The 27,749-nt window shown below is 39.1% G+C and overlaps 1 protein-coding gene across 7 annotated transcripts in view; it reads left to right on the top strand.

Moving 5' to 3' along the window:
- The window catches only part of Gprk2 (G protein-coupled receptor kinase 2), a 270,691-nt gene that overhangs the window by 219,865 nt on the left and 23,077 nt on the right, over positions 1-27,749 (top strand). For 6 of the 7 annotated variants that reach the window (XM_067085346.1, XM_067085351.1, XM_067085350.1 and 3 more), the window contains exons 10-12: positions 1,152-1,244; positions 1,615-1,758; positions 2,011-2,148. In XM_067085346.1, coding sequence (XP_066941447.1) covers positions 1,152-1,244; positions 1,615-1,758; positions 2,011-2,148 — 375 coding nt within the window. The remainder of the gene's footprint in view (positions 1-1,151; positions 1,245-1,614; positions 1,759-2,010; positions 2,149-27,749) is intronic. The other variant, XM_067085349.1, reaches the window with a different exon arrangement.

Genomic DNA, 27,749 nt, shown 5'->3' with positions numbered 1-27,749 from the left:
CAACACTGGATGGAGTGGCCAGTCCTTGAAGGATCCTTTGTTCTCAGTGGTAGTTTTCAACCTACTAGCAATAGATTAATTCTTAGTTTTATCCTCCTTTACCTGCACTCTTCATGGTTTATGTTGTCCTGAAAGAATGACACCTAGTGGGAGAGCAGTGGTTCCTTCATCTTTCAGGATTAGGAAGTTTGTTCAGCTGGAGAGATGTTGCAGGGAATAAGGTTATTTATTATAATGTGATATGAAGAAGTATCTATGTTGTAAAGTCATCGTATTTCCCAATGTAGTATGTATCTCTCAGATGTTGACCATTATGGACCACAAAACATAGTTTTGCCATATAAGTTTATTTTATATATATATATATATATATATATATATATATATATATATATATATATATATATATATATATATATATATATATATATATATATATATATATATAAATATAAACAGAGGCATAAGGCAATGTTAGCAGTGAATCGTCAGTTTACAGAAACAGAAAGTAAAGTAGAGAGGAAATAGATCACTGAACTGTGCAAATTGGGAAAATTTTTCATTAAAGAGGTTCTGAAACATTCCAACAGTACATTAAAAAATGTCAAGAAGTAGTCAGCTAGATGTGACAAATGGGAATGTATTAAAACTTGTACTGTTAGAAGTTTGTTGTATTAAATTGAAAATTGACACCATTTTCTAGTTTCCTCTCCATGAAAAATCTTGTAGTCCATTAATTAATCAAAAGTAATACCTGATGAGTAAGTAGTTTTGGTTAACTCTTGAAATCTGTTTCTACTCATAATTTTTTGCAAGCTGTGATTGTTCACCATTCTTGGGAATTATTTTTGTTTATGCAAGAAAATTTGTTTTAATCCATGGGTTGTTTGCGACAGCTTGACTTGAAAACCTCATCTTACAGGTTCTTTAACATCATGGAATAGAGGAGTTACTCATCACTTTTCTGTTTCTGCTGTGTTCGGTAAAAGAGAATTAAGTAGCTTTTTAGAAAACCAGCTGTAAAGGGAGGCTGGTATTTCTAAAGAGTTTGACAATAGAAAATAATTCTTTTGTGATTTTGTATTCACATATTGATAATAGAAGTTTATGGCCTTTGATCTTTATTTTCTCTTGTGACTGTTTTCCATTAGGTCAAGCGTGAAGAAGTGGATAGACGGGTAAAAGAACAGCCTGAGACATACTCACATAAGTTTTCAGAAGAAGCTAAATTAATATGTCAATTGGTGAGTCTTATTTTTTGGGAATATGGTTGTAAATAAGGCATGTCTCTGATAGCTCTATTACTGTTGATACTTTAATTTTGTAAAGGCTATTTCTCTGTTTTGTTCCTTTCATTTCCTGGGTTCTAGTGAGTATAGTCATGGGTACAGTGAGCACGTATACAGTATAGCATTGGAGATTGTTGCTTTTTTATTTTTTTCTGTTACATTACACTTGTTGAACATCAAAAGCATCTATAGCTCCAAGTTTGGTAAAAAAAAGTATATCTTACTGAAGTGGATTAGTAGCTAAAACTTTGTTTGAGTCCAGTTAATTTTTTAAATGCAGAAATTAAAAGGAATAATTTTGTCACCATATAAACATTTTTTCCAGTTGTTAAAGAAGAGTGTTCGGGAAAGATTAGGTTGCTCAAGAGGGCGACATGGGGCAATAGATGTAAAAAATCAGGACTTTTATAAAAACATAAACTGGAAAAGATTGGAAGCTGGAATGTGTGAGCCTACATTTGTTCCAGATGTAAGTTCCCCTTTTTATTGAAAGTATTTAAGTTGCAATTTGCTGACCAATACAGTTGCATATGTTTTTTGCATGTTTCATGTTAAATATTGTACACAAGGGAGTTCTAACAAAAATGTACCTCTCAAGAGGGTAATGAAGATCATGTTTTTTCTGGAATATGGCTTCTGAGATAATCATATAAACCTATAATCCAAAACAGTGTCAAAACTTTTTTAGATCTTCTTGCTAATGTATTATATATTCTTTCAGCCTCATGCAGTTTATGCTAAAGATGTGCTTGACATTGAGCAATTCAGTACTGTAAAAGGAGTAAACTTAGATGCAACAGATGACTCATTTTACTCAAAATTCAACACTGGTTCTGTATCAATCCCTTGGCAACAAGAGGTGAGTAGTTATTTGGTCTTATAAGGATACAAACCTGAAGTCGTTAAAGTAGATAAAGGCAGTCCCCAGTTTACAACGGATCCGGCTTACGATGCTCCGAGGTTACGACGCTTTTCAAATATATTCATCAGAAATTATTTCCCGTTTTACGACACACGTTTCAGTGTTGCGACGCGTCATACTCCGATCCAACAGAAGAAATATGGCTCCAAAATGGCAGAATATTAAAAATTTTGAGTTTTTTTTTCATGAAAACTCAACAAAATGCAGTTTACATCATTTTCAATACACCCAAAGCATTAAAAGTAAGATTTTCTTAAGATTTTTTATGATTTTTCAGTTTACGACAATTTTCGGTTTATGACGCAGCATAAAACGGAACCCCCGTCGTAAACCGGGGAATGCCATATCTTTGACAAACTCTAGGCCTATCATTTAAGCTGAGTGATAGCGATAGGGAACCCACCCACTTCTTCAACAATCAGCATCACTTTTTCTTCAGCCCTCTACTGTACAAACATCCTCATGGCTAAGAAACAGTATCATGATAGCTATTGTGAAGCATTTCTATATATATATATATATATATATATATATATATATATATATATATATATATATATATACAGTGGTAAAATATATTTCGGCGCTAATCCGTTCTAGAAGGAATGTCGAGATATATATTTTGTATATATATATAATCAATTTATATATATATATAAGAAATAACTGAAAATGGATTAATCCGTTCCTGACCACCAGTCACTACTCCAACCTTGTCTTTTTATACAAAACACTACACACATTACAATTAAATAAGTTCAGAGTTAAATAACTTACCTTATTAGAAGTCTTCTTACAGTTTTAAATGCATACTGTAAAAAAAATTGGATTAATCCATTCCTGACCACCAGTCATTACTAGGCTAGGCAACCCATTGCCTTTTTAGAAAAACTTTAACAAATTACAAAAAACTGGTTGTTAATGAATAAATACAATGAAAAACAAGCCTTTTTACATTTTTTAAATTAATAAAACAATATTAAAACCAAGCCCGAATGTACTGTAGAGTCTGTTATAAAAATTAAGAAAAACGTCTTAAGGCACTACCAGAATGTACTGTAACAGGTACACATGAACACTGTTGTAAACAAACCAGAGCGTCGTCCTGATAACATTGAAAAACAAGCCATATTATCACATAAACATAATGTACGTTCAGGATTGTATTAATTTATATAAATTCCATTCAGAGTCTACTGTAAGTGCTTTTAAATATCTGTGGGAAGAACTGCCAACAACGCCAACTAGCGGCGTAATTTCGAAATTTTTTTGTTTACAAACATCATATGTTTCGTTTATAAATACTGTATTATTAACCATAAAACGCCTATTCGGTTTGTTGTTCATATGTCGCTAAAATTGTTACTGGGTGCCGTGGTGGATGGAATCCGATTTTAATCGACTTTAAAATTTCAACCGGTTCAACTTTTGACTATATATAAATGATATATAAACGCATATATATATATAAAACTCTATATATTCTAGTAATATTCAATCAGTACCTTCATTTTGCAACAAATTGGAAGTCTCAGAACAATATTTCGATTTATGGTGAATTTTTAAAAAACTTTTTCTGTATGAAATAACTGAAAATGGATTAATCCATTCCTGACCATTCATTACCCCAACCTTGCCTTTTTTGCAAAACTTTCTAAATTACAATTAAATAAAGTTTTATATGAAACTCACTGTATCAGAAGCACTTTTTTGTACATTTTTAAACGCATACTGTAAAAACAACCCATGGTTGGCCTATAACAATTTGGAAATATTTTCATGATAAACCGACCATAGGCTAGGCAAAATTTCAACCTTATAGGCACTACCAGAATGTACTGTAAATGGTCAAAAACACTGTTTTAATAATGATAACATTGAAAAACAAGTAATATTATCAATAAATTAATAATACAGTTTTATAAACTGAATTGGTATGTCTCTTATCATTCGAATTATGAAAAATTTCCAAAAACTTTTTCACGCCGACGCGCAGAAATGTTTATATCTGCCACGTTGCGAGTTCGAATGTTTGCACTTTTTCTTTTATATTAGTCAGTTATATAAAGTTTTTATATGGAAATGTGTGCAATTTCAACGTATTGAGTACAACGTGAAAATAAAATGGTCTGTTGGGTGCAGTTTTGAAATATTTTCATATAAATCACGATAACAAAAAAATTTCAACCTTCGGTCACTTTTAACTCGACCGAAATGGTAAAAAAACGCAATTATAAGCTAAAACTCATTACATTCTAGTAATATTCAATCATGTACCTTCATTTTGCAACAAATTGAAGTCTCTAGCACAATATTTCGATTTATGGTGAATTTTTTAAAAAATTTTTTCCCCATGCACGGGCAGTAACTCAGCCAAAAATCTGCATAAATTCTTTCGTCATTTTGTCGTAATTTTTGCATCGTTCTATATTAGTCGTTACATAAACTTTTATATATGAAAATGTGCGCAATTTCATGTAGAATACAACAGAAAATACAACCATGGTTGTAGCTTTTATCAGTTTGGAAATATTTTCATATAAACCACGATAACTGCCAAAATTTCAACCTTCTGTCAAATTTAACTCGACCGAAATGGTAAAAAACGCAATTTTAAGCTAAAACTTTTACGATCTAGTAATATTCAATCGTTTAACTTCATTTTGCAATAAATTGGAAGTCTCTAGCACAATATTTCGATTTATGGTGAATTTTGAAAAAACTTTTTCCTTACGTCTGCTTGTGATAACTCGGCCAACATCTCAGAAATTCTTTAATCTCGTTGTCGTAATGTTTGCACCACTTTATATTAGTCGTTACATAAAGTTTTATATATGAAAATGTGTGCAATTTCATGTACAATACAACAGAAAAATAACTCATGGTTGTAGCTTTTATCAGTTTTGAAATATTTTCATATAAATCACAATAAATAGAAAAATTTGACTTTCGGTCAACTTTAACTCGACCGAAATGGTCAAAAACTGCAATTATAAGCTAAAACACTTACAGTCTAGTAATATTCAATCAATTAGCTTCATTTTGCAACAAACTAGAAGTCTATAGCACAATATTTCGATTTATGGTGAATTTTTAAAAAAATTTTTTTTTCCTACGTCCATGCCGATTACTGAAACTTCATTCATCATTTCAGAAAGTATTTTCTCATGTTGCGTTTTGTTATATACAAAATGTTTGCACATTAGTCGTTAATAAACTAAAAAATTAACTATTATGAAAATGTTTGCAATTTCATGTTTGTATACAACAGAAAATAGCGCATGTTTTTTTTTATCATATATTCCAATATTTATATATAAATCATGATATTTTTTTTCATTTCAATGGTTGCATACAAACTTAACAATGACAAAATGGTCAAAAATGAACTCTTAATCGTAAAAACTAAAACTCTTACATTTTAGTAATATTTTTTCGCTTTAACTTCACTTTGCAAAAATTTTTGGAAGTCTCTAGCACAATTAATTTCATGTGATTTATGGTTGATTTTTAAAAAACATTTTCCTTACATCTGTGGGCTTTAAATGCTTTTAAACATCTCATGGGAATTCTTCCATCTCAACGTTATAATATTTGCAGCCACTTTATATTAGTTTTTACATAAAGTTTTATATATGTAAATCTGATTCGATTTTTGTTTGAGCTACAACAAAAAATAACTCATTTCGTTGTAAATTTTATCAGTTTTGTAATATTTCCATATAAATTCACTGATAAATATAAAAATATATATATCAATATATATATTAACGTGTGAGGGTCTTGGTTGAAATGGTGTTAAAATTTCAATTAATTTAAAACACTGCAGTCTAAGTAATTTCAATCAATTAGTTTCATTTTCAACAAACAGTTAACCTCAAAGATTTCAGTTTATGGTGAATTTTTAAAAAAATTTTTAAGGGTTATTAACTTAACAAAGATCATTTGAGATAATATTTTCTCTGTGTTGCTTTTTTTGTTATATACCAAAATCATTGCAATTTAGTACAATACAACTAAAAAAAAAAATTAACTCATTTTGCTTTAACCTTTTGCTTACAGGTATTTGTATACAATTATACGAGTTTTTTTTTAATATAATATATTCCAATATTTATATTTGATAATGATATTTTTTAATTTCTGATGGTTGCAAGAAAAACAAAGAAATGGCAAATGACAAAAAGAGGTTAAAAGTGAACTCTTAATCTTAAAAACTAAGCGTGCTGTGATTTTTGAAAAAACTTTTTCGTGTGTGTTTCTTGCTCCAACTCACTGATAAAATCCGCCGACAAAGGCGGGGAGAGGGCCACCTAAATAGACGCCAGATAAAGGGTTAATTTCATGTGATAATGATGGCCTTGTTTTTCAAAACAGCAGCAGCAGTCATGCATGTGTGCGCTTTAAATGCTTTTAAAAAGCATGGGAAGAACAGGTACCAACAACGCCAACTATTCTTAAAGTTGAATATGGAATTTCTCCTATGGGGTTTTTCTACAAACATCATATGATTCATCCAACGGATTCTACAGTTTGAACTTTGAAGACGCCCTAAAAATTTACTCAACATTTTCCCTGTCTTGAAATCTGATATTATTTACAATCAAATGTTCTAGTACAGTCAGGATTTATAAAATATATTCTACTGTATATATATATATATATATATATATATATATATATATATATATATATATATATATATATATATATATATATATATATATATATATATATATATATATATATATATATATATACAGTGCGGCATAAATAACGCCCTTTGTTTAAGTGGAACAAAATTAAAGCCTTTTGATTATCCTTTATTTTTTCCAACATGAATGTATTGCCACAGGTTAATAGATTAATATAATATATTAACAAAATTAATATAATGCTTATTCGGTTTAATAATGCGGCATAAGTAACGCCCTTTTTAATTTTATATCTTATAATGTATATTTTCTTTATTATTTTCTTTAATTAATTTGCTAAATCTTCATTTTTTCAGATATTTTATACAACCACAAGATTAACAAAGGAACAGAGAGTAAAAGCAACTCAATTGTACTATCAAAACAATAAAAATGGTGCTGAAACCGCAAGATTGTTATCAGCTGAATTTAACATCCCAAGGGTGCAAAGCCGAAATATCCTTTGTATTGAACATTATTAAACCGAATAAGCATTATATTAATCTTGTTAATATAATATATTAATCTATTAACCTGTGGCAATACATTCATGTTCAAAAAAATAAAGGATAATCAAAAAGGCTTTAATTTTGTTCCACTTAAACAAAGGCCGTTACTTATGCCACACCCTGTATATATATACACATATATATTGATTGATATCTTCCCTTTCGGTGAAGTATTTTGCCCACGGTGGCCTTTGCCTTTGCCATATGTATTTAGTTAGGTTTTTCAGTGAAATTTAATTGGACAGTTGTTCTCTTAGTGAGATTTACCAACTTTGACCTTTTTCTGTTAGTTGACTAATGTCTGACTCTAGCACTTCTAGTTTTTGGTATTGCAGCAAAGGGTGCAATACTTGATTGACAAAAGCATGCTATGAGTCTCACACCCTTTGCACTACCTGTAGAGGACAAATATGTTCTATTGCCCTAACCTGTGAAGAGTGTAGGGATTGGGATGAGAAGGAATGGAAGACTAATGTCTTACTTGGCAAAGTTAGAGAGAGACTGTAAGAGAAAAGTGGCTTCTAGAGCCAATGTTAAATCATTAGCTAGCCAGAGTATGACTCCTAGGTCTTGTGGTGTGGAAGTACCTGTTGTCTCTTCTGCTCACACTGTCTCTCCTTTGTCCAGCCCTCCTCCAATACTACCTACTCCTTCTCCTGACTCCCACACTTCCGAACCCGATCGTTCACCAGCCTTGAGACCAGGTTTGACCGAAAGTTTGGGTTTATTGTAAATACAGTGGTCCAATTAGGGACAAAATAAATGAGAACAGTGCCAGTGAAGTGATAGTGGCGGAGGTGACTGCCTGTCCCACTGACTCTCCTAGGCAAAGGTCACTGCCGTACTCCCCTAAACCTGGGAGGAGGCATACTGGAAGCCAAAGGGAGGTCGATGGAGTCTGGCCACGGGTATTGGCCCCCTCAGTCGCACCTGTTGCGTCCCAGGTTACGACAAAAGACAGCCGTTGGAAAGGTATCTTGGATGTGCATCGTGTCTCTTCGGGTTCTGGAGATTCCAGTCCTAGAAAGGGGCGCCAGGGGTGCTTCTCGAATGAGTCCCGCCCCCTGAAGAGGCATTCGGCGCACAGGGACCAGTCTCCCCGCTACCCAGCAAAAGGTTCAGAGAACCTTCCCTTAGTCCTCGACCTTTGTGCAGCACTTAGTACAGCCCCAAACATTTTTCTCTGTCTGAGCACCAGTATTTGGCACCCAGGCCCTCATCCTTGTCTTATAAGCACTGTTTCATCTTCCAAGCACTAGCAGCCACATACCTCAACTGACCACCCTGCAACAGCTGAGCTCCCAGTAGTGGCAAAGCACCCAGTAGTGCCTGAGCTGCCTATTACCGCCAGAGCACCATGCAGTCTCCAAGCACCCAGTATCAGCTGATTGCCAAGCGCCAGTTCCTGGTAAAGGTCTTCCAACTTCACCAGAGCTGGACCCTTCATTAGCTCCTATCCAGCATCATTTGGACAGCATTTTGGGACACCTTCTCATTTTTCATGTAGAAGGTATCTGTCATACACTATGGGAGAAGCTCCTTCCTTGGGAGTGGCTGCCTCCTTCCAAGGGGACTTGTCCGGCTCACCGATTTGGTGCGTAGGTTCGCCTTCTCTGCTAAAGTGATGTTTTCTTCCTTGGAGATTGACCATTTGCTCAAGAACCTGTTTAAAGTATTTGAGGCTCTGAGCTTCTTCGATTGGTCTGAGGGAGCATTAGTCAGGAAGATTGAAGATTTTTTCTCACTGCCAAAAGACTGTGCTGCAGACTGGCTCATTGTACTCCCCTGTGCCAGTAAGGCCATTAGGGATGACTCTCAGGAGTAGGCCTCCCTCTATGCCTTGAGTATTCTTAAAAAGAGAGATCTCTGGGTTTCCTTTACCTCCAAGGGTGTAACCACGTCGCAGAAGTCAGCTCTCCTCTTCTCTCCTCTTGACAGACACCACCTGTTTCTGCAGGCCACCATTAATGGGATTGCATCACACCTACACAAGAAGTCTATGCACGATCTTCTAACACTGTCTATTAGACACCCCCAGGAAGTGGGCCACCTGGAGCACCAAGTCAAGCTCACCTCTTCTGCCACATCCCTTTTGAGGCGGCAGGCAGAGGTCGCAATCAGGACCTCAATCAACAGTTCATTTCGCCTCATGAGCTATCAAGAAACCCTCCTCGAAGCCTTATGCTCATAAGTGGGTGCCAGACTCCATCTCCTGGAGTGCGAAAGGAGCAGAAGAATGGGTAGTGAAAGTTTTGAAGGGGGTTACTCTATCCCTTTCAAGGAGAAGCCTTCCTTAGTCAACTCCTGTCTCATTTACAGCCTACTCTGTAGGATCAGAGAGATATTCAGCCTTCTCAGAGGAAGTATCTTCCCTCCTCAGAAAAGGGGCGATAGAGGTATTCGAAGATATTGGGTCGAAGGGGTTTTACAAACGACTGTTTGTGGTACCCAAGTCTACAGAAGGATGGAGACTAAAATTCCATATGGAAACAGCCCAGTCCATCCTTGCATCCATTCGTCATGGAGACTGGATGGTCACCCTCGACATGCAGAATGCTCACTTCCACACTCCCATTCATTAAGACTCGAGGAAGTACCTCAGGTGTGTTTTTAAGAACCAAATGTTTCAGTTTTGAACCCTGTGTTTTGGCTTATTGACAGCCCTGCAAGTTTTCACACAAGGTGGCTCCATTTATTGGGCATCAACATCTCTATCTGGATGATTGGGTACTTCGTTCACCCACAAAGGAGTGGTGCATGGAGGGCCTTCGGAAAACTCTATTACTGCTGCAAGACCTGGGTTTATTGTTAAACCTGCAGAAATCCAAGCTGATTCCTTCCCAGGAAATTCTCTTATTTGGGGATGAAGATGGATTCTCAGAGTTTTCTGGCTGTTCCATCCCCCAAAAGAATAGAGGACTGCCTGAAGAAAGTCAGTCTTTTCCTTTCCCTTCATTCTTGCTCAGCCACCCAATGGATGAGTCTGCTGGGCACCCTAGCATCCATGGAACAATTTGTCAGCTGGGATCGGAAGATTCATCAAGACCTGTGCTTTTTTTCCAATAACGCAAGAGATCAAGGAGGACCTGTGTTGGTTGAACTCCGCAGACAGGTTGATAAAAGAAAAGTCTCTTCTCACGGTGAACCCCAACCCAGACTACTCCGATGTGTTGGATCTTGGTTGGGTAGCTCTCCTAGGGGATAAAGAAACTCCCGGGATGTGGTCACGAGAAGAGAGTGAGTTGTTCATCAACCTCAGGGAGTTAAAAGCAATCTGTTTGGGACTGCAACGTTTTTCGATGGAAGTCTGCAACAAGATGGTGATGGTCCATGCAGACAACACCACAGCATTAGCATACATCAGGCTTCAAGGGCGAACTCATTCGTTCTCTCCCTGCGAGACAGCGAAGACCAGATTGGTCACATATTTCATTCAGGGAAGTTCAATGTGATGGTGGACGAAGTGAACCGTTACAGGCAGATCCTTCCTACAGAGTGGACTCTGGACTTTTGGGTTTGTGCCGACTCTGCTTCTTTGGGTAGATCAGAACCAGACCAGATTGGTCACACATTTCATTCAGGGGAAGTTCAATGTGATGGTGGACAAAGTGAGCCGTTGTGGGCAGATCCTCCCTATGGAGTGGACTCTGGACCTTTGGGTTTGTGCCAACTCTGCTTCTTTGGGCAGATCAGAACCAGACCAAATTGGTCACACATTTCATTCAGGGGAAGTTCAGTGTGATGGTGGACGAACTGAGCCGTCACAGGTAGATCCTCCCTACGGAGTGGACTCTGGACCGTTGGGTTTGTGCCCACTTATGGAAACTATGGGGGAACCAACCCTGGATTTATTTGTGACATCCAGGAGCCATCATCTTCTGTTCTGCTTCCCTTTTCCGGATCCTTTAGCATGGGCAACAGACGCCATGCTTCAGGATTGGTCCAATCTGGACTTTTATGCCTTCCCTCCATTTGGGATGATAATGGAGGTTCTGAACAAATTTCAGTCTCGCCAAAACGTCAAGATGACCCTAATAGCTCCGTTTTGGCCTCGGAAGGAATAGTTTCCAGAACTTCTCGCACTCCTTCCAGAAACCTGCCTTTAATTCCAAGTCTGCTCAGACAACCCCATTTCAGGAGGTTCCATCAAAGTACATCTACTGATCCTTTTCAATTGTCCAAGTCTGCTCAGACAACCCCATTTCAGGAGGTTTTTAGACCATGTAAAGTACATCTTCTCACAACTCTTTTCTTCTCTACTTGAGATCCTGACAGGATTCAATCAAACACAGAGGAGTGGGCATCAGATCAAGCTCATGTTAAGCGTCCCCCGGATGAGCTAAGTTTTTTTTTTCTTGCAGGCGGTCATATCACTGATGATAGTTTTTCAAAGTTAATATTGATTTTTATAAAATGTTTTAAAATGATAATAAAAAACTTCCAACAAATTCTAAGACTACAAAATACTGAAATGGACAGATTTTATTCTTTTGACTCTGGTGTAGAAGACATAACATTTTCTGTCTGTTTCTTTTCACAGACAACATATAATTAAAAAATTCTAATGGATTCTCTTTATCCTCAGATTTTCTTCAAAAGTCTATCTTGAGATCATCCAGAGAAGTCATCTTCCTCAACCATTATTGGAGTAGAACTAGGTCAATGCTGAGCTCTGTTTTTTATCTCACAGAGGACATGGACATCAAAGCCGTCTTCAAAAAAAATAGTCATCAGGATCTCTGAAAAGAGGTGCCAGGAGGAAATAAGTCATCAATTACAGCTTGTTTTACATGTTTCCCATACAAGTAAACTTAGGAGGACAGCTTGAAAAGCAGAGTTAAAGTTTGAACTTGGAACCTTGGATGTAGATCGCAGTAAACGGCTTTACGGTGGGTGACGCTTAACAGGTTAAGTTGTTTTACACTCCCGAGCTTAGGAGGGAAGAGAGATTTTCTTGGAACCTGGATGTAGTCCTTAAATGGCTTTCGGGTCCACGTTTTGAGCCCTTTCGCTCTTCCTCACTGAGGGATCTTTCCAGGAAGACAATTTTTCTCGTGGCTGTAGCTGCTGCTAAGAGATTTTATGAGCTCCACAGAATTGATAAAAGGATTGGATTCTCCCAGAGGGACGCTGTTTGTTCTCTCACCCTGGGCTTACTTGTGAAGAACGAGAATCCGTCACAACCCTGGCCTCGTTCTTTTACCATCAAAAGTTTAGTGGATATTTTAGGCACAGAAGAAGAGGAGAGGGCTCTTTGCCCTGTGAGAGCTCTTGGACTCTGTCTCCAAAAGACTGAGAAAATCAGGGGACCGGCAAGTAATCTTTGGTGCTCAGTGAAGAGCCCTTCTAGACCCTTGTCAAAGAATGCCGTCTTGTTCATTTTAAGGGATCTCATTTTGGAGGCTCATTCCCATATTGGAGAGTTCATTTTACCTGTAGTGTTAGGTGGTGGTTGTATTGTTTTTATGTGGTGTAGTTGACAGCATTGTTTGGTTGTTCTTGATTGTGGTACTGTGCCCTGGGCAGGGGCAAATATTGATGCTTTGTTGGCCATTGGAAATGTCCTCCGCCGCAAAGCCCCTACTAATACTTTGTGAGCTATCGAATTACTCCTTCGTTGCAAAGTCCCCACTTGAGTAGAGGCGCTCCTGGCTATACCGCCACACCACTACAAGGTTGAGATGAGCACCAACCAGAGGCAGTATCTACCTGCAGTAGCCCTCTCACCAGGTAAGGAAACAACAAGTGTTGTATCATTGCTAGCTTATCTTCTGTTCTCAAATTCATTAACCTCATTAATATTTTGGGGTAAAAGATGTCCATGAATCACCACCACCTGTGTTTGTGGATTTAGCTAAGTAATTACTGGGTAAGTTATTTACATAAAAATGACATTTTTATAATAAAAGTTTTATATATACTTAACCAGTAATTTCAAATGGAGCCAGCCCGCCTCCCCTCGTATGAACATTTAAGCATAAACTAAGTGGGTAGGGCTAGTCACTTACATAAACAAAAGAATAGCTGCCACGAATTTCAAATTCAAGCTGCCGTGCAAGTAGAAACTCTTAGCTAAGTAATTACTGGGTAAGTATATATAAAATTTTATTTTGTTATAAAAATATCATGTTACAGCGCTGTAAGCACTGCTAAAGCGCCGATAACAGCGAAACACCGACTTACGGCAGAAATCAACTTACAGCGTGGTACTGGAACAGCTCCCCATCATAAGTCGAGGACCTACAGAAGAAAGTGTAACTGGAAGCTGAAGATAAAGAGACCTTTAGAGAGAACTCCACTGAAAAACAAAAGCCAACTATTATTAGAGAAACATTAGTTAAACTAAAGAAAAAAGACCTGAAGAGGGAACATAAACCAAAGAATGATAAAAATATATCTTTCTTTCATAAAATAATAATTCAACCAATGGAAGCAGAGATCCAAACCATCAAAGAAATGGTAGAGAAACCAACCATAGACAAAAATGGTTATGTGAAGGGAAAAGAGATTACTCGAACACCAATAATTGGTACAACAAGAATAAACGAAAAATAATATCTTCGTAATAAATTTGTTTCATATAGATTTACCAAGTAATTACATAGCTATACTTTCCACTCGTGCGGCAGCTTAAATTTTAAAATCCGCGGTAGCAATCCGATTGTTTAGTGTAGGTGACCAGTCCCCTCCACTAACAGAAATATTAGGAACAACTTAACAGACAACCTCATTCTGTTTCTGCCCTTATGTCCATCAGAGGGGAGGAGGGCAGGCTCTGATTCTGTAATTACTTGGTAAATATATATGAAACTTAGTTTTATTATGAAAATACCATTTTCGTATAAGTAACTTACCAAGTAATTACATAGCTGAATCCCACATTTGATAGGAGGTGGGATACATGCACATATTCCATTCCAAAACATTAAGTTATGTAATGAATCTGAAATAGACAAAGTTGCTAGCATTGGAAAACAGTGCTTGTCTTTTCTTAGCTGATAAGAAACGACAAGCATTGTTTTCCAATGCTAGCCTCTGGTTGGTGCCCATCTTAAGTTCTAGTGGCATGGCAGTATAGCTGAGGATTGCCTCTATACTCTAGTGGTGTGGCAGTATAGCTGAGGATCACCTCTACTTAAGTGGGAGCTTTGCAGTGAAGGAGTATTCTGTTGGCTGGCAAAGCATTGTTAAGTGCCCTTGCCCTGGACACAGTACCAAAAAAATAAAAACAACCAAACAATTTTGTCACCTACACTGAAAATAAACAACTACTCGTCCACTGAGAATGGTGGATACTCCAGGTACATTGTACCCCCCGGCTCCCAAAAAAATTTGGCACCTCACTATAAGGTGAAGAGATGGAAGGAAAAAATCCTCTGCTTCCTCCCTCAGTGCCATGCCAATTACTAATAATTGTCCCAAGGTACTGCAAATTTTTTTTTTAAACACTTTTGACTTGAAGATAAAATTTAGAAGTGAAGAATGATTACACTTCCAGTGGGCCGATTTTCAAATGGAAGTGTGACATGAGCCTGAGAGCTATTAAGGTAGATGTTATTCTGGCGCCTTAGCTTTAACTGGTAGGCAAATTGTTCTGAATCTGAGAGTGTGTCTCAAAAATAAAGTTCATTGGAGATGAAAGACAGTGCATTCATAGACAGAGGGCAAGACAGGATCTTGTCAGGACACCCTAGGTATGGATGGTCCTCTGATTATAAAGCTTTCAGGTTTTACACCTGAAAGCTCGAACTAGACATTTCGCTCACTCTCCCAGAGCCAGGGATGTCCGTCAATTACTCAAGGGAGAAAGCACAGATCCTGTTTCTTTCTTAGCCAGGAAAACAGCGTTAAAGCACAGATTGTCTCCCTGAAGAGAATCTGCTCACTTGTCTATCGTCTGAATCTCAGTAACTCATTTGGCATTTGCTAGGGCTACAAGGAACAGAGTTTTCTAGTTGAGTTGATTGATGTGGAATGGCGAGGCTCGAAAGAAGGGCCCGCTAACCACTTGAGAGCTACATCTGAATTCCAAGATACGGAGTTGACTCTTCTCTGCCTTAGGAGTCTCGAAAGACTTAACAGGTTGCTAAGATCTTGGTTAGAAGGTAAAACTAGACCTTTGTGTGTAAATACTAAGCCTAGCATTGCTTTATGCCCCTTGAAGGAGGAAGAGGAGAGATCCCTTGGCGATCCTCAGGTATAGGAGGAGTTCTGCTGTCTGAGCTAAAGAGGAATTCACAGAAGAGATGTTATAACCATCACACCATCGTCGGAAGTCTGTCCACTAAGATTGGAATACTTGGTAAGAAGACTGACATCTGCATCTTGCAACAGTCTCTGCAGTCAATCTTAAAAAATTCACTTCTTCCAGGCAAGCTCTCGGACAGTGTGTAAATCTGTCCAAGAAAAGAGTGGTCCACCCTTAGTGGTATCTTTTGAAGTGAGGTTGTCTGAGTAGATATGGATTGTGGAAGGAGTCGTGGAGAGTCTACTAACAACCATATCTGGTTCAGGAATCATTATTCATGGTTCAGAACAGGGTTAAGAGGTCATCGTCACGTTGCGGTGAGCCTGGAAACTTGTTCACCCCCTTCCTTGACCAAGTTGGAATGCGGAAGGGCGTAAAGGTCCAGGCTGGACCTAACTTGCAGCATGGCATAAGTTGCCTGTGCAAGAGAGTCTAAGATTGGGAATGCAAAGAGGAAGGCAAAGGTTTCTTGAGGCGGCAAACTGGGGCAAAATCAGCCTGTCCCATAGATTCTACAGATTCTGCAAGACCAAGGGAGCCAAGGTCCACTCAGCAAGAAGGACATGCTTCTGACGGTTCAGTGGGTCAGCTGGAACTAATTAGTTTGCCCTGAAAAAATCGAGTGATGGGAAAACTTGATTTTATATACTCATCAAAGGAGTTATCTACAGTCTAGGTGTGAAATAGGGTCAAGAAGCATTGAAGCCGTAAGCGAAAAGTTTTCAGAGTGATAAGCTTTCAGCTATCTAGCAAAGATGAGAATATATTTAGGACTGTGGTCTTGTAACAAGAATACCACAGTCTAGGAGTGAAATAGGGTCGATAAGCACCATAAGTGAAAAGCTTTCGACTATCTGACAGAGATGAGAATATTATGTTCTTCCAAGGGCCACATCCCAGAAACTACCTGGTTCCCCAAGCAGACTCCCCAACCCAGGCCCTAGGCGTTCGAATGAAAAACCGGGTCTGGACTCGTGGTATGAGGAACTTCCCTTCCATAGGTTTTTGTTCGCATAGCCATTACTGTAGGTCCGACATAATTCGGGGCTAAGGTGATAAACAAAGTGTCCAGCTACGTTTCCCTGTCCCAAATGTTAAAAACCTCTGCGCACTTTCCTTTAAAGGTAATCGAAGAAGTCAGTCGTCCAGGCAAAGACTGATGTTCCAGAACATGAAGTCAAATGCTAGAGGAGTGAGGACTTGAGAAGGCTTGCTGTATAGAGGGCGAAATGCAGATCCTTGCACTAGCGGACCCTGTCCCGCCAAATGGACATGAGATACTCCCAGAGTCCAGTGGGGGACATGGAAGGATACTTCCTGCGTAACTCAGGTCTTCATCCAAACGCTCTTGGAGATTGGATGACAGAATTGTCTGGTTCATCTCTATTTTGAACTTCGTCTTGTATTCTAAGAGGGAAAAGGGGTATTGCAGGCCGTGCAGACAACCGAGGGAACTTGCAGATCCTTGTCCTGACTTGTAGACTACCATGCGGACTAGCTGCCGACACTGTGGACTCTTTGACATTTGGTGGACACTTGGACATTCGAGCGGACTCCAATGCAGAAAACACAGAAGTCTAGGCACAGGCATAACTGCAGGTTTGTCAAACCGAGACAAATCCTTCTGCAGAACAGACACAATTCTCTCAACTGTGTCGTGAGGGAAGAGCTGCTGTAGGCCCGGAGGTGAAAATAACAGGGCTGAATGCAATTGTGTGACTCCTTCAGTAGTAAAAGAGCCCCAGGTTTTTTGTTTTTGAGATTTCAAAGTAAAGAGCGGAAATCCCTAAAAAACATCTCAATCATCCTTACTCACACAGGACAGGACTCAAGAGACAAAACCGAGGCAATGTCTTGCGCCCAGTGCTGAAAGGGGGACCTCTCTATATGCAGACAAACGCTCTCCATATGGTGCTCAGATGCGGGAGACTGATACTGAAGAATTGGTGCCAGGTTATTGGGGACTGGTGCCGGTCACTTGAAAAAAACTGGAGCCAGGTGCTCAATCGGGAACTGGCACTCAAGAAAGAACCACAGTGTGTTCTAAAAAATGGTAGTTGTCAAGCACTAACAAGCCAGGCACTCGGGAGTTAGCGCAGAGTGCTCGAGAATTGGCACTGGATGTGCAGGAACTGGCTCTGGGCATTGGAAGGCTGGCGCTGAACTCTTGGCAGCTGGTGCCGAGTGTGCATAGCCAGTCCGTGGGTGCTCAGGAGTTGGTGCTGGGCGCTGGGAGACTTGTGAGCACCTATACGACAATGAGGAGCGTTTCTTGTTTGATGGGCACCAAATACTGGCGCTCTGGCAAAAAGTAATCCTGGCTGTGCTCGGCACTGCAACCTGGTTGAGGACTAGAAGTGGGATCTCTCGTCTGTTTCGACAGAATAGGAGATGGCTTGTTGCTGCTACGTCGTTTCATGGGGCAGGACACGCCAAGAAGACGCCTAGAATGCGTCATGTCGGGGCTCTCCGAGTCCGAAGACAACTGGTGGACACTTAACAGAGACACCCTTCCAACAGCAGTCAGAGGGTCTTCCACTACGCGAACTGTGAGCAACAGGTTCTACCGAGGAGGTGACTGCCCGTGAGCAAACCCCACCAACCTCCTTTGGACCTTCAATAAATCTTCTCTCTTACATCTAGGAGTGTTGGGGGGCACTCGGGAACCACTGGATGCTCGGAAGTTGCTGGGCGCTCGGGTCCTGGGTGCTTTCGAGCACTGGAAGAGTGTTTTGGCACCAAATACTGTTACTCCTACAACTGTAAGTTCAGGAGACAAGCTCCATGGACTTTCAAACCAGAATCTGTATCACCAGAGGAGAACTAAAGCATATCCTTTTGGATGCCTTTGCAATGGTTGCCTCTGGGACTGGACAACAGGCTTGACTGAGTGGCCAACCACTCGGGGGGCAAACCGCCTTGGACCCCTTTGGACCGCCAGTGTGTCTCCTCCCAGGTTCAGGCATAACAGGGACTTTAGGTCTGGGAGATCCGACAGGCCAGATAGCCACTGCCTCCCCTACAACTGTGATCGCCTTTTCAGTGGCTGTCTGTCACAACCTTGGAATGTACAACAGGGTCGACTGAGGGGGGCAACTACCCAGGGGACTTCCCATCAGCCTCCGTTGGGCTTTCAGTATGTCTCCTCCCAGGTGCAGGAGAGTATGACAGTGACTTAGGTCTAGGAGAAGTGACAGGCTGGATACTTGCCTCCCCCACTGCACAATACTTCGCTATTATAAAGTTAACTTCTGTTAACCCAGAGACAAGACTGGCAAAAGCAAGGTAAGGAAGCGAGGGAGCTCGGCGCAGGAGAAGATAAGAGGGCTAGTAGCAGGAAAGAAAAATGAATGCAGAGAGAGTTGGCGCCAGATGATCGGGAGCTGGTGCCTGGTGCTGAGTGTTCCCAGGTTGTAGCTGGTACCAGGCAAGCCAGTAGCTCGGGTAGCTAGTGAGCGCTCCTGGGCGCTTGGCACCGATTCTCGGCTGTCAAGAAAGTCTATTTATCCAAAAGCCCATTGCCACCAAAGTAAGTACAGGCAGTCCCCGGTTATTGGCAGGGATTCCGTTCTGACGGTGTGATGATAACCAAAAGTCGGCAATTTTCGGCACTTTTATCGGCACCAATAAGCAGAAATCGGTGATTTTTGGTGCCGAAAATTGCTGATTTTCGTCGGTAGACAAGCGCCATAAAATTGGGTCGCCGATAACCAAGCCCGCTGATAACCGGGGACTGCCTGTATATAATTTTTCTCTTTGCCACATTCTGCCCTTACACTTTTTCAGTTCTCTGCAAAGGAAAGTGCAGTAAGATGGTATTCTAATCAGTTCTTTACTGGCAATTGTTTTGAAGTACTCAAAGAACTGTCACACAAAACATATCTCAACTCCTATCAAAAATTATTTGAGACTTGCCGACGTGTATTTGCCACCGAAAACATCAGTTCTGTGGCGAACACAATATATATGTTATAATACGCTGCTTGTAAAGGAGTTAATCAGTTGTAAAATTGCTGTAGCAAAATATGATAAACTTGAATCAGATCTTAACAACAAAACAATAAAATACTGATCCTGAAAGCTGTAGGCTTGAAGGCTACTCGAAATCAGCGATAACATTTCACCAAAATCTGGTTATCCAACTGGCGAACGATTAACAAAGCTGCTGCAAACACCTGATGCTTACACCAGGTGCTGCAGAAAGAGAATGAGGTTGTCTGCTATGTCGTTCCTAGTATTCCCCTTAGTGGGTGGGACTGGTCACCTGCACTAAACAATCGTAGTGCTACTATGGATTTTAAAATTTAAGCTGTTGCATGAGTGGAAAGTATAGCTATGTAATTACTTGGTAAGTTATTTATATGAAAAAGAATGTTGCATAAAACACAAGCAGTTGTATTGAATGTTTAATTGAATTGTGCAACAAAAACAAAAACATAACAAAGGATAGTTTTAACAAACACTATAAGAAATGTTATAAAATACAGAAACAAAGAAACTACTAGTTTGGACACTCACGAAAGGGGTTTTATGTGCATTGGACACTTAATATGACACTGTAAATATTGTGAATAAAATCTCAGAAAAATTGCAGATTTATAATCCACAAAAAGAAAATGAAACGTGAACACTTTCGATGTAATATCTTCAATAATTTTATTATACAATGGAATGTAAATGATCCACAAACCAAATGACATCTGGGTGAAATACTTAAAGAATACTAACCAATGATATTATGTATACAACATGAGAGTAACACAGTATCAACAACAGGTAAATACACTTTAGCATCTTTATCTGGAAGGAAATTTAGGTACAGTACTGCCATATATATGTACATAACAGAGTAAGTATTTTATGACAAAGTACTCGTAAATATTACTGACTTACAATTACCAGCTATTAAAATACAAATAGAAATGACAATTATTTAATTTGTAATTTGTACAATCAACCTAATAAAAATTATAGCTTAGAAATATTAAAATTATTTAATAATGTCAAGAAATCTACATTAATAGTAGTTGATTTTAATGCTCACAACCCAATATGAGACTATAATTGTACAAACCCAAATAAAACAGGAAGCACAATAGGAAAATTTATAGATTCAAATGATATGTGCTATATCAGTGATAATGAAATCAGCACATATTAAAAAACACATGGAACATATACTTCGGAAGAATTAATTGTGTTCATCAAACATAGTAGACAGACTACTTTGGAACTGAGTTGATGACTTCCACACTAGTGATCTTTTACCAATATTACTGTCCTTTTTACAGAATAATCCTACAAAGAATTTCCCCCATTTTAATGCTAATGGAGCAGATTGGGAATGATATGAATTGCACACCAGGAATATTCCACCTTTTGAAATGAAACTAATAAATATTGTAGTCAAAATGTCATCCAACCAAACATGGTGGTCAGAGAAGTAATCAGAACTGAGAAAACTAAAACACTCAGTATGGAGAAGACTAGATTGTTTGAAGAGAAAATTTAATAAAATTAATAAAACATTGCTAATATTATTTATACAACATGTAAATAGAATTTACAAAAAATGTCAGTCTTACTGATAGAAGTTGATACATTAAAGTTTGTCTGTAACAAAATAGCTGCAAAATTCAGAAAAGATGTAATTCAGGGAAGAAGCATTTCATGGAAGAAATATGTATCAGATCTCTAATAATATTCCCATGCAAAAAATATGGGAAAAATTTAGAAAAATATATGGTACCCATGTTAACCACCTAGACATGCCATATTAATAGAAGGAAAATGAACACTTGCTCCGAAAGAAATAAGTAATGTAAGAGGTGACAACGTGGCAAATGTAAGCAGTGATAAAAGTTTTGATGAACATTTTCACAAGAAGAAAAATAAGATAGAATTAATTCCAAACAATGGAGAATATATATTATATGGGCAGTCCCCAGTTAATGTTGGAGGTTCCATTCCTGGCCAAGCACCACTTAACTGTGAAAATCTGTGATAATAGCACCAGTAAACTGCTTAATGGCGCTGATAATGGGTCATCAGCGCTGATAAATGGTTATCGGTGCTGATAAACCGCTTACCTATGTCGATAAACCACTTACCAGCACCGAAAATCGCTTACTGGCGCTGAAAATCACTTACTGGCACTGAAAATTTGGTTAACGGCATTGCTAGCCAAGCGCCGTAATACCAAACTCCATTAACCAATGCCACCAGTAAGCAGGGGCTGTGTGTAATAAGAAATTCAATATGGAAGAATTGGAGTATGCTCTTTTGAACATCAATGAATCTGCTCCCCGGTTATTGGAGGGGGTTCCATTCCCGACATGTGACGAAAACCGAAAATCTGCAATAATAGCACCGATAACCGGGGATCGCCACCGCCGATAAGTGGGGAATCAGCGCTGATGATCGGGGATCGGCACCGATAACCGGAGATCAGAGCCAAAAATCCACTTATCGTCACCACTCGACAAGCCCTCAAAATCAGACTGCCAGTAACCGAGGCCGCCAATAACCGGGGACTGCCTGTATTTGTTTTGAAATGATCTGCCATGAGCACCTTCAGCAAAATCATATACTTATTACAATTTTACAATCATTTATGGCTTCAAAACTTGGAAAATACAATTTTACAATCATTTATAGCTTCAAAACTTGGAAAATACAATTTTACAATCATTTATGGCTTCAAAACTTGGAAAATACAATTTTACAATCATTTATGGCTTCAAAACTTGTTTCCAGATGAATGGTAAAATGTTTTAATAATTCCTATGTCCAAACAGGTAAAGGGTCCTAGTAATGTAAATAATTTATAGACCAATTTCCTTAACAAGTTGTTTATACAAGTTGCTGGAGAAAATGGGATATGCCAGAATAATTTTGCACATTCTTGAAAATAAAATTTTGAGTCCCACCCAATTTGGTTCAGAACAGATCCATATTTGGGATACCACATATGTAGGGGGTTTGAAGGAAAACAAATTACTGTAGCTGTCTTTTTTGACATTCAAAAGGCATACGACACCACGTGGAGGTATGCATATTAAAAACATTACCGTACTTAGAAATAACATACGTGGCCATTTCCTGAAATTTATCAAAACTTTATGAGAGATTGCACTTTTCAGGTGAGAATTGATGGTGTTTTGTCATGAACATTTCCACTTAAAAATGTGGTTCCATGAGGAAGCATCCTTAGTGGCACATTGTTTACATTGGGAACAGCCTCCCTGAGGATGTTGTGCAATTGGGAGTTCGGAAGTTCAAGCGAAGACGCAATGCCTTAGTATCCTAATACAATTCTCCTTGTATTTTAATAATTTATTTTCATTTTTATTATGTTCATTAATTTAATTTATATTTTTCTAGTAAGTGATCTCTTTCTGTATTTCCCATTACCTTCTGTTACTTCTTTTGAATGAATACCATATTTTTCGAAAGCTTGAATTTCAAGTCAGTAGCCCCTGTGGGCTTATTCCATATGAATAGCATTCATATTCTGAATAATAATAATAATAATCTTCCTGTTTGGATGACTTTGCCATATATTATACAGCATCAAACATAAAGCATGCTGAACAAATTATTAATAAAACCATAATAAATGAGCCTCATCTGTAGGGTTTAAATTTTCCCTAGAAAAAACTCAATTAGTCATATTTTATCAAAATAAAGATTGGTAAAAAGATGAAGAAAAGATTTAAAAATCAGAAACCATGGTGCACCTATCAGCCAAATAGTAAAATTTTGGGATTAATATTTGATGTATACTTGAATTGGAAAACCCATACAGCATACATAAAATCAAAATGCAAAAAAGCATTAGATATAATTAAAAAAGTATCTCATACTAATTAGGGAGCTGATAGACATACTCTTACTATAATGTATAAAGCAACATATTTGTTAATCATTGATTATGGAAGTTAAAAGTATGGTTCCGCATTAGACGCAGCACTGAAAACATTAGATCTAATTCACAGTGAAGGCCAAAGACTATTCACAGGTGCATTTAGATTCTCACCAGTCTCCTTTATACATGTTGAATGTGGCAAACTACCACTGTTTCTCCATAGTAAATTAATAACAATTAAAAATACATTAAGAGTGAAGACAAGTGATTCACCTACAAAAATAGTATTTGAGATAAGAGATCTACTGTATACATAATCAGTCATTTACCACCTTTCCAATTAGAGCTAATGGATTGTTTGAGGCACTGAATATAAATATGCAACTATCTCCGACAGGAAAATTACCACCCCGTTAGACTGTGAATAAATAAAAAGATTACACACACTTAAAATATTATAAAAATTTACTTAATATAACCCAGAACACCATAGACAACATACATTAGATAATATAAGACGAAAAGGTCCACATTTGTGCAATATACACAAATGGGTCTAAATCACAATATGAACTAGGATATGCAGCAAATCTCAAAACAAAACATATCAGTTCTCTCTACCTGACTGTGCCTCAGTCTTCACAGCAAGTTGTGCATAATCACATCAAATGTCAGAGTTATAAAGGAAGTAACATTCAATAAATTTGTGATTTTTATTGATTCAAGAAGCACTATAGAAGCCATTCAGAGTTTGCAACCCAAAAAAACCTTGTTTGTCAGATTAAGTCTTCACTCCACAAATTATATAATAATGGAAAAAAAAAGTGATTTTGGACAGAGGAAAATCTATTTCTGAGGAAGGTCCCTAGTGGTCACCCGGTGAAATTCCATTACAGCACGAATTTCTAGGTATAACACATATACTAGAGAAAAAGAGCTTTCAGGAAAGCTGGGGGGTTATTACTCCCAGTCGATCGCCTTAGAAGACGCCGGGTATAATGAAGGGTGAGGAACACCACTACCACGAAATATACTTCGGAAGATCTCTCCTTATCAAAACTCCCCGTGAAAGAGAGGTGAGCCGCTACAGCCCCACACTCAACACCACTCAGGACGGCCACACCAGCCACCTACTTCATTCCATGCTAGCACTAACCCCAGACTTGGCATGTGCAAGAAGGAGGGAGAACTAGACCAGACAGGGGTTTACTGGTGACACGACCTTCTCAGAAATAGATTTTTCCTCTGGTCAAAATCCCTTTTCTGGTTCAGTCCCGTCAGCCGGTGAAATAGTGATAGAGAATCATGCCAAGACTGCTACTACTGGAAAACAAGGGGGTTCACCTGAAGAAAAGGCAAAATTGTAACGAAAATAATTTTAATTAAGGAATCTCTTCCATGAAGCAAGAATACTTAAAAGTAAGGCAACTTAATTATAAGGCACACCAATAAACTTAACACTACACAAAACACTGGAGGTCCCCGGTCTGATGGGGAGGAAACCTCAAAAATCTTAAAATTACTTAAAGTAGTGAAATATGAAATGTGCACAACAAGAAATACAACCTTAAAACTATATATGTAAAACTTAGGAATAAACATGTAAGAGACAAGAATAATGAAAATAACACACGCAATTATCCGGGGTACGTGGAGCCAACAAAAACTGTCCAGTACCCCGCAAACGAAACAATTATGGCTAATCAGATTACAGTTTTCCATCATAAAATACAAATATATCAATATGAAGAGCTAGGCAGTGAGGTATAAACGATTGTGAAAACAAGCAGAGAAGCAATGAGGTATGGGCGGGGGAAAAGGAAAGGATATAATTATTTAATGTGGGAGATGACACTTCCACTGCCAGTAGAATATTTCAGGGCTTCGAGTGATTTTAAATAGTGGCGCTAAACACTAGGAGGTGATTTCCAACCCGTATATATTTTGATAACTCTGAAAAGTCCATATTATGAAATAATTAGCAGAAGTAGCCATCACCGAATATCATGAACTTCTTAGGAACTGAGTCTGCTGGCTTGTTTAATGAAATACAGAATCTGTTGTCTGTACCATTAAGGGAAAGAGTACCACCTTTCTCCCTAATAAAAAAGAGGACCCGACTACTCTGTGGAGTTCTTGAGAGATAAGATTTAAGTGTATGGACTGGACATAAAGATTGATCTGGAGGAAGGGCACACCACCTCCAGGAGACCACACCTTGTCCTGTGGGTCTTCGCTTAGCTAAAAATCTAGGGTCAGGGGAGAGGAGGACTTCTCCGATGGGAGGAAGTTAACAAAATTATCACCTCTAGTGAGCTGACAGCTCTGAAATTCTAGCACCTGAAGCCAAACTAAGTAAGAATAAGGTTTTCTTAAAATAGATCTTGATACAGCAATGTAAGTTATCCAACTCTGACGCTAACTTAAGGACGCCATTAAGAAACCAAGTGATCTTAATGTACGGATACTGTCTCAGACGAGCGCATGCCTGGGATGGATGAAAAATAAGAATCTGTAAGGTCAATTTTAAAGTCAGAAGAAATACTTCTTCTTCAATGCTTCGACTTGACTGTGGTAATAGTGGTTTGGAGCCAGGCCTTTCAAACAGTGACCTAAAGCAATGAACCCTAAATTATCATTACACTTTGGCTTCAGATGCTTTCAGGAAGGAGGCCAACTTCTGACTGCTGAGTCATATTGCTCATTAGTAGAATCTCTTTATCTGGATTCTAAACAAAGTGTTGACAGGGTCAATGTTTGCTCCTTTTGAGCTGCTAACTTTATAAAGTCCATAAAGCTAGGCATCTTGAATCCTTGAGGAAGCTACAGTCTTGGTTTGTACTGTTCATTGGAATGGGCTTGGGAATCCGAAGACTCCGCAAGCCCAGTTCCTGAAGGAGAGGGAACCAATTGCTCTTCGGCCAATAGGGGGCTACCAGAGCTGGTTGGCCTTTGAATGTCCTTAGTTTGTGTAAAACTTTCAGCAGCAAATTTATTGGAGGGAACAGATAAATTCTCTCCCAACTGTTCCAATCTACTGTCATTGCGCCTGTACTAACGCTCGAGGTCCAGGTTGTGGGCTACGAACAGGGGAGCTTAGTTGCTCTCTGTTGCGTAACAGATCCACTTGGAGTCCCGGAACCCGCGGCAAATCCACTGAAAAGATTCCGCATCCAGGGACCACTCCGTCTCCAACGGAGTAGTCCTGGACAGGGAATCCGCCACCACGTTCCGGACACCTGCTAGGTGGGTGGCTGACAGGTGCCAACCGTGCTTGTTCGCCAGGGAGAAGATAGCTACCATTACTTGGTTTACTCGACCTGATTTGGAGCCGCCCCTGTTGATGCAATGAACCACCACTGCTCTGTCTAACACCAACCTGATATGAATCCGATTGGGAGGGCGGATTTTCAGAAGGCCAGAAAGACCGCCATGGCTTCCAGGGTGTTTATATGGAACTGCTGGAAACATTGTGGACCATGCCTTGTACTTTGTTTGGTGAATATCTCCAGCCGCTAGAGAAGCGCCTGTGTGGGAGTAACTAGTGCCGAGGGGGAAACTGAAGTGGGACTGTTTTGGACAGCCCTTGACTGTGGTCCAAGGTCGCAGCCTGTTTTAAGATCCGGTGGACAGAGACCTTGTCCCTGAGCTGAGGTTTGCTCGCCTCGCCACACCCTGTTTATGTCCTTTAATTTGGCTTTCAAGAGCAGGCCATTACTGAAGCAAATTGGAGACCCGAGGACCCTTCCTGGGACCACGGATGCTGACTGATTTTTGAGAAACTCCTTGGTGAGAGATGCTATCTTTCCTCTGGAAGGAGGGAGAGATAACGCAGGGGAGGACAGGGTCCCAATTGAAGACCCACAGCCATTGAAAACCGAGACTGGAGTCAGGCGGGACTCTCCCCTGTTCAGCTGAAAAACCCAATGACCAGGGAAATTGGTGACTATGGACGGGCTTTTCTTCCCTGACACCTCGGAACAGTTGGAGCCCAGATTATCCAGTCGCCCAGGTGCACGCTGCTAGGGAGATTCCTGGGGACCGAGCTGCTGTACTACCAGATCCGCCAGCTTGCGGAATATCCTGCAATGTTCAGACCGGCGGCACATGACCCTGAAGGAGTAGGCTTTGTTCCCAGTCTGAAACCGAACTGAGAGAAGTTCACAGCAACTGGACGGAGCACAAGCGCCTGAAAGATCGATAGAGGTGGTGACGGCTCC

Source organism: Macrobrachium rosenbergii, chromosome 42 (assembly GCF_040412425.1).
Source record: "Macrobrachium rosenbergii isolate ZJJX-2024 chromosome 42, ASM4041242v1, whole genome shotgun sequence".
In the NCBI taxonomy this organism is placed as follows: domain Eukaryota; kingdom Metazoa; phylum Arthropoda; class Malacostraca; order Decapoda; family Palaemonidae; genus Macrobrachium; species Macrobrachium rosenbergii.
This window is presented reverse-complemented; position numbering and strand designations above follow the sequence as displayed.